The 8,550-nt window shown below is 42.9% G+C and overlaps 1 protein-coding gene across 1 annotated transcript in view; it reads left to right on the top strand.

Annotated features, from left to right (window-relative positions):
- The window catches only part of ANKLE2 (ankyrin repeat and LEM domain containing 2), a 12,625-nt gene extending 8,147 nt beyond the window's left edge, over positions 1-4,478 (top strand). The window contains 4 exon segments of the mRNA XM_010011054.1: positions 1-48; positions 980-1,700; positions 2,270-2,401; positions 4,241-4,478. The exon segment at positions 1-48 is cut by the window's left edge and continues 19 nt beyond it. Of these exon segments, the coding sequence (XP_010009356.1) occupies positions 1-48; positions 980-1,700; positions 2,270-2,401; positions 4,241-4,478 (1,139 nt within the window).
- Positions 4,479-8,550: the final 4,072 nt, after the last annotated feature.

Raw genomic sequence — 8,550 nt, 5'->3', positions numbered from 1 at the left:
CAGGGGAAAATGAAACCTGCAATAGATATAAAACTCCACACCCTTCTGGTAAGAAAAGGTCAAAGCCTACAAACAACAGTTTGTACCTAGGGAGAAGAGGGAGAGAAAAGCTCAGTGCCCAGGGGAAGTAGTATTCACCTGTTGTGGTTGCTGTTATTAATCTGTTACGCAAACAGTCTGATTATAGCATTGACAAAGTAGCTACCAGCTCTGCGGGCGTAGGAAAATTGGAGCAGACCTCATTAGATATTCCTTATCTGTCCTGCAAAGTACTTATGTTTGATCGTAGCTCCCAGATGAAATTCCTGTAAGGAAACCTTTATCCTTCAGTATGTTTTTACTTGGAGCATTTGGGAATTTATTTTGGAGTACAAAATTTTGTAATCTACAGATACAGAATAAATAACTTTTTAAAATAAAAGAATAATTCTTTACAGTTGAGGGTGAAAGAACAACTCGGGAAAGCTTTAATACCTTCTCAGACCGCTGTTTGCCATGTGTTTATGGGAGGTGCGCATTGGTCCCAAACCTTTGTGCTGCTTCCTCCTCCTCTCCTGTGGGATTATGGATCCAGAGGGGCTGTGGTACTGGGATAAACTGGGCCTGACACCCTGAAGAATAGTCGTTGGACTAGTCATAGGTGTTTGTGCTTTGGAAGAGATGAAAACTTAAGCTATTCCATATGAGCAACATTTTCCTACCCTATTCTGCTTTATCCTGACTTTATCCTTTGTTACTGGTTAAGACTGAAGTGGGGAGTGTAGGAAATACAGCTCTCAAGCGACTGGGATATAAAAGGTTATTTGCAAAAAAGGTACAGCCATAATGTTGTCATTTTACATTTGTAACTTTAGTTGGGTCGGTTTATGCTGTTGCATAAATACAAGTCGAGAGGGCTTCTGATCATTAGAATAAGGCATAAAGATTGCGCTCTGTTGAAAGTCTTTTTATGTGTTGCTCTTATTAAAATTGTTTGCAGGCAGGAGTAAAAAGTGCTGCAATTCTATTTCTGTTGGAGCATTTTTGGATGATGATGATGATGACATGAGCCTAGAAGAAATTAAGAACAGGCAAAATGCAGCACGGAATATCAGCCAGCCTCTCATGTCCAAAGAACCCAGCATTGACGCCATCGGAGATGCCGAGTGTAACATCTTGTCCATGGGGCATACAGTAAACATCATAGAAACATCACCTCACCCCAGGCACTATGAAAATGCAGCTTCTTCCAGCAAAAATGGGTTTTGTAATCCTGTGTCCAGCGAAAGGATCATTAGTGACAGAAAGCATTTACATGATGGGGAATGCCTTGTAGCACCTGTTTGCAATTTGATGTCGGAATTTGAAAGCCTGTCATTCCAAGAACAAGGGGATGCCAGAGAATCCAATAAAATCACTGAAAAAACTCAGAATGAGAGAATTCTGGCTGAAGGAACAAGTCAGATGAGAATATCCAAGGACCATCTGGATAAGGCCTGCTATGCAGTTTCGCTGGCAAGTTCGTCTGAGCCAAGCGTTACAGGCAAACCTGGAGAGACCAAGTTAAGGACAGAACACAAAATACCATTAGAAAAGGAGAGACTATCCAGGGAATCTGGAATTCAGGCTAAAGAGGCACAACGTCAAGAACTTTCTTCCCAGAAATTTCTTTTGAAGTCTTCACCCACAAATGACAATTCTAAGAAGATATTCCTGCTTGGGTAAGAATTGTCTGTTCAACACTTATTTGCCCTTTAGTTATTATGTATTTATGGTTATTATGTATGCAAAACAAGATGCTTTTTATAATACCACTGACAGCCCAGCTGAGGTAATGTAACTCTAGTTGCAGTCAGCCTTGAATGATCCTCCTAAAGTGCTTCAATGCTTGTACAGAGTTGTGCAGTTCCCTTGCAACTGGAATTCTGTATCTAAAACAGGAGGGAAGAGGAAGGGAAGTCTTTGTTTCAAGTCAGTTTTAGTTAACTTTGCTCTTTACCATTCATCTGACAGACTTGTGACTTCAGGATGAGCCTGACCTGGATTAACAGAGTGTTTACTAATCTCTTGGGATGTCCTCAGATTAAATTTTCAAGTTTTATTTTCTGGGACTACTGTGTAAGAATGGACAGTCATTTGTGTGGGGGCCTGCTGGAGAATTCATAGAGAAACTTCACAGAGAGCATGGGCGATATGTGTGCTTGTATCAGAAAGAAATGTGGGATTGGGATGTTCTATTGCCTGAACAAGTACATGGTTCTCTCTTCACCTAGTTCTGTTTATATTCCAGGGAGCAGCCCTCGAAGCTGGACAGTGATGTCTTCGCTGCGGTAGAAGCAGTGGAGGTTGATCCACAGAAGTACCCGACAGTTTACAAATGGAAACACGCGGTGCAGTCGTACTCTTCATCTGACAGGCAAAGGTACTTCTGAAGAGTTGAAATGAACTTTTTAGCAGGTCAGCTGCAGAACAGCTGGAATAGCTGGAATTCCAGGCCTTGTCGCTCACAAAAACCTGGTTTAAAATATTCAACTATATTAACTGTTAGTGTGTTTCTGAAAGGAATCACCAAGCCTTTTTGGCTGGTATCTGTTAACAAGGGAAGTTTATTGGTGCTGCAGTCAAATTCCTTCCATTACCCTGCACTTCAGATAACTTCATCACACCTATACAAGTCAAATGTGTTTGCTGATTAATTACTTAGTACTTGGGTCCTTCATTGGTCTTAATGGTAGTTGTAATGTCAGTTGGTAATTCACCCCTGTTGTGGATGCAGGGCAAGAGTGTTGTGTTGCCGGGAGGCACTCGGCGTGTGCAGAGCAATGTTTAATATCTGCAGGCATCTTTTTATTACTGGTTTTATTTTTACCTCTATTTACCCTCTGTTACCCCAGGCCAAAGGAATTGCGAGTGTGAACGATGGCGTGTGTTAAGCTTTTAGAGTGCGTCATGTTTTGCTACGCAAAGAATAGAAGCATTTGTTGGGACAGCTGAATGCATGTTACACTGTACATATGTTTTACTTTGAATGCTGTTGCTTTTGGGGACTCAAAGGGACAATTTTCCTGTAAGTGTCTTCTTTTGGTAATTGTAGTAACGTGAAGATTTATTTCCACTGTGACAGACACTGGTTGATGCGGTGTCCTTGTACCACTTCTCAAAGGCAAATTCTCTTGTCCCCTGATTTTTGTGATTAATTTTTTGAAAGAAATAGGCTAATAGTCAGGTTTCTTTTCATTCTTACTCCACTGGCTGAAAGGTCCAGGGTGTTCTTCTAAAGAGCTGAAATTGAACAGGAGATTTTTAGATGTAATCACTGTTCTACTGCACAAGTAAAAACAATTACTGTAATTATTTGACAGTGCTCTGCCAGCTTCCTTAATTCTGCAGTGCTACCCCTGCCAAAAGCAAAGTAATGGATCACTGGATCACTTTCTCTTTAGGCGTGTAGGATTTTGGCAGCAAAGATCAGACCAAACAGCACGCATAGCAGTAGGTCTGTCAGAAAACTGCTTTCGAAAGGTGTGAAGTACTCCCTGTGCAGGCCTCTGTCTTCCAGTGCTGGGGGTGGTGGGTTGAGGCTTATTTATTAGTTTTCAAAAAACCTTTTAAAATATCTTTGGGTTACCCCATGTTTTCTGTAGTGACTCAGCTGAAGAAATTGCCTCACATAGAAAGAACAGATGTTGGAATCAGCCTTTGGCCATTCTGCCTTGCTTAGGATAGAATTCAGAGGAAAAGGAAAGGTTTTTAAAGAGAAGGGGGTTTAATTTAACAAAGGAAATAGTTTGCTCTGCTTTCAGTGAAACTGTAGACTCTAATTCTCATTGAGTTACGAAAAAATCTGACACTATAGGTAAAAGTGGTACAACTCCTGTGGCGCCCACACACACATTGGTTTTGGGAGGCGGTGGGGAAATTGCACTCAGCCCCAGCAGCCGCTGTGGCACTGACTGAGATCAGGTTGGCTTCGAGCTGGGTGCCCTTTCCTAAGGAGGCATTGGGCTAGAGCTGCCCATGTGCTTCACGGGCACCATCTCTTGTCCTGACGGCCATTCTGGAGCAGATGACCTCTTACTGATGAGGCAGCGTGTCTGCATGTAATCTGTTGTGCTGGTGCTGTTCCTTCTCAGACCTGTCTGGCCAGTTACGATTTGTTTCTGCTGGTGCCTTATTTCTAAGATCTACAAGTGATGCCAAGTACAGGTGCTGCTCTACTTCCAGCAGTTTTCGTAACAAAATGACTTTGTGTTTCTTTCAGTTGGCCAAGTCCAGCACTGAAGGCAAGATTCAAGTCCCAGGCGGTCGCTACTGGCCTTCCAGGTGCTTTTGTGTATCCCAATTCAGGAAGAAATAGTCCTGTAACAGGAAGTCCGGGAAAATACAGCAATGTGGCCTCATTCTCTCCAGACCCCGGGAGTCCTGGGCGCTACAGTCCAGCTTGTGTCAACCACGCTCTGCTGAAGCTGCGCTACTTTTCAGAGCCTCCTGCCCACTAAAACACAACTCATCTTCCCGGGACTTCAGTTATATTTTCTTTGTTAGAGTGGAGGAAATACTACAATGTTACTAAAGTGACATGAGGTTTGTACTTGGCTATTTATTTTTCCTCAATTGAGGACAACTGTATGTTAAAAAAAAAAAAAAGAAGAATCTATGTCTTTATGCCATATAGGAGATAGATTACTGGTGATGCGCGAGTAGTGACAGTGCACTTGTCCAGTAGCTGTGAATTAACCCTTGTTGCCAGTGAAGCAGTGCCCAAACCTTCACCTAGAAATGAACCCATCGGCCCTTGGCTGCAGAGCTGCTGCTGGGCTGGGCTGAGCTGGGGGAGGCACAGCCCCAGTGAACACACATCATAGGAGAGCAAAGTGAGGGCAAGAAGTGAAATGTTCTTCCACTTGCAGGGGGATGCTCAAAGACAAAAGCCTAAAGCAAAGCCTGAGTAACAAAATGACAACATTCCAGTGCTGAGTAGGGATATGAAACCCTGTGCACGAACAAACAGTAAGTAAGTGTTCACAGCCAGCAGTTTAGTCTAGACAGTTGGGGGGACACACACACACACACACACACACGCTTCTATAGACGGGGTGTAGCTATGCACGACTTTATGCAGAAATGTGGAGTCTTTGCTTGTTCTGAAGCTGTTAAAACCACCGTGATACACCAAGTGCTTTGGCAACAGGCACTACAGATCACTGGTATACCTTTACATCTTAGCTTGAAGATTAGAAAAACAAATAAATACAAAGATTAGCTGGTTCTTTTTCCCACAGAAGCTTCTAACATTAGCAGGTTTTAATAGCTGTTACACAAAAGCACATCAGCAATAATTACAGCAAATTTACCAGCAAGATACTGTAATGGTCTAGTTTGTCCTGTCTTGGGGTGGTGGCCAGTGGCCCATAACTTACTTCCCAACTGTAAAGAGAGATAGGAATAAGGACTAAAAATATTTTTATTGAAATCCAAGCTTTTAGGATGGCTCCAGGCTTGATGTGGTAATCAATTATTTTTGTTACAGCAGTCAATAATTCTATTCTTTAGCCTTCTATGAGACTGACTTGTTGCGACAGTGCAGTACCAAGACTGACAAATGCTTTTCAGAACTGAAGACAATATCCATTATCAAGCTTAATGGTTGTAACGTTGCTTGAAACAGAGAGCTCTAGTGTTGACAGCTCAAGGTAAAGGAAAAAATCCTATTGTTACAATTTAAATCTGATCAGAAAAGTGAAGTCTGCCAAGGCAGTGCTGGTAAAAGGGATGGGTTTGGAGTCATTGGTGCTGCATGGTAAGTGGTGGGAGGCACGGACCCGCCTTGGTGGCTGTTAAGCCAGGGGTAGCACCAAAGAGACAGAATGGGGCAGCACAGAGGGGCTGAGCCCCAACCACCCCAAGGCTGAGGCTGGACGTGAGGATGTGAGTCCAGAGCTCGGGCAGTGCGATGCTGGTGCGAACACTGCCACACGGACACAAGGGTGCACCCGGCAGGAGGGTTGTGATTTGGTACAGACCTACAGAACTGCACTTAACACTCCTGCAAGCTTAATAGTGCCTTTTGTAACATATTTTTTTAATTACACTTTCGTTCTTTTAGAAGTTTAAAAAAAAAGTGGCATCCACTTACTATGGGCACGTAAAGTAGTTTTCCTTCTGGGCTTTCTGAACAAAACATGTTTTAATGTGTCTCAGTTGGATTATTTGGTGCAACAGCTCTCCACTGGGGGAGAGCATTCCTGTTTTAGAAATTATTCTTTAAAAGATTTTTTAAAAGCTCTTTTCCTTTATAACGAAGCCCATTTCCAGAGAGCTGGGCATTAGAGCGAGCTACTTGACACAGCTGGTCAGTGAGATGCCTGACACGGAACTGGGGTGGGAGGGGGTGTGGTGGATGTCATTCTTTAAGAGACATTTTAAGAACCCCACAACCATGTCTTGCTGCACTACAAGGGACATCATCATCAACTGACTCTTCCCCACGGTTCTTTTCAGTCTGTTTTTTCACTGCAGTAGGCTCTGTGGCCACAAACAACTTCTATAGGTTACAAATTCCTACTGGGTTTGGGGATTTTTATTTTATCTTTTTTTAGTAATTTAATGGAAATGATGTTTTTGTCATTCTGGAGAAATGATTCAGATAATGAGTCAATTGCCTGATCCCCTGTGAAAGCCAAATTCCTGGGGTGAAGGGCCACAGCTGCTGTCATCTACCCTGGCCCTTCTCCAGCCATTGCCCTTTTGACAAGCTTGCTGCAGAGATGGATACAAACACTTGTACTTCTTCCCTTTTACCTGTATTATGTTTTGATTTCTTTTAATATTTAAATATGTGTATTACTGGTATGTACATGCAGACAGACACAACCCCCTCCGCCTTTCACTTTGTAATTTTGGTTTGGTTTGGTCAAGAGAGTATTTTTTTTACCTGTCTTATCTAATGCGCATTTAGTCCAGTTGTACTGCATCTTAAGAGGTCATTTTTCTAACAATACCTACTTCAGCTATTAAAATAAATAAATAGCCATCTATGTAGCAATTTGCTTATTCATAATTGTGCTCTTCCACACTGAGCCTGTGGCAACACTTGAAATCAGATAGATTGACAGTGCTTGAGTTGTTTCTCTTGGCCAAAAGCTCACTTTTAAAGGTGCAAAAGATTAGTTGTGGGGTTTGGTTTTTACTTAGCCACAATGTTATAGTAAAATTACCCCACTTTCTATTAGGAAATAAACAATTACACACATCACGCTGTGTTTAGTGTGGGGCGCAGTGCAAGCAGCTGGGCTGTGATACCACAGCCAGTCATTACTTGGTCCTTACACAACTCCATGCATTGTTTGGGTGTGTGCACACCACCATAGGATTATGCTACTTAAAACTCAAATAGTCTTAAAATGTTTGAGACAGGAAGTCAGAATACTGTGAAATTATGTTCTTAATTTTAGATTTCATACTTCCCTCCCCCTGCCCTTAAGTGCAACTGAAGATGTTAATTTCTGTACCTGTGCAAAGAGGAGGAGGGTGGCCTCTGGCTGTCTGCAGGAACTTGTTACTGGGGTGTAGAAGGGCAGGTGTGGGAGAGGCTGTGTACACACACACACAAATAAAACTGCACAGAATAGTCCACTTACTTGCTTGTGTCACTGCTCCTGTTCCACCCAGTAGGACGGGACACAGCTCTGTCACTCCCAGTGTGCCAGCATCCACAGCCCCTCTGTAAATGGCAGTTCTTGCACGTGTTTCTGGGGGTGATGAGCAATACCTCTGAGCTAAGCTACTGTCTCAGGTTTATGTTTCAGCTATTTGGAGTTAAAAGGTCAAAGCTGGTAATTAAATCCCCCTCCGAGGCAATGTGGGATGCAGAGGCTGCTCCCCTGGCAGTCCCTGTAAAGCTCTCCAGCCATGTGTTCTACCTGATTTACACTCATACAGCTGTTCAACTGAAGAAACGAGAAAGACAGACCAGTTATTTTATTTAAAACTTTTAAAAAGTTAATAGACAAAAACCAATAAATTATTCTCATTGCATCAATGAGAGATACGTCATGATGGTTTCCTCTTGCCCCCAACACTTGCATTACACGACTGTCATGTTTTGTTCCCTACTAGCCCCCATTTCTTTGAACTCATACTGCTGGATTAAACAAGCCATTACACCACATCTTGCTAGGTTGTGCTGGAATGATGCATCATACAGCTCTGACAGGAGCAAGGGTAGGGTCTCGTCAACATTCCTGGTGACAAGAGGACCTGTCAAACAAGTTACTTGGGTTTGCTGTCCTGTAGAGTGTGTGCTAGCACCAATGCAGACTATGCATATGGTGAAATTTGACATTCCAGCTATTAAGAAGTGAGCCAAATTACTGCACTGGTTCAGGTGCCCAACAAACATCCTCAAGCTGAAACCCATCTGAGCCCTCCCCTCAAAAACAAAACCTGCATATTCCCTAGAACAAGCCCAGAAGGGTCAGAATGAAGGAGCCACTTGGAGCATTCTGCCTGTGCAATGCACTTGGCCTGGACAAGCCACCCCAGAGCTGTTGACTATTCTGGCACCAGCAG

Source organism: Nestor notabilis, unplaced genomic scaffold, assembly GCF_000696875.1.
Source record: "Nestor notabilis isolate BGI_N333 unplaced genomic scaffold, ASM69687v1 scaffold36413, whole genome shotgun sequence".
NCBI classification, from domain to species: Eukaryota; Metazoa; Chordata; class Aves; order Psittaciformes; family Psittacidae; genus Nestor; species Nestor notabilis.
Note: the sequence above shows the minus strand (reverse complement) of the source record. Positions and strands in the feature narration are given on the sequence as shown.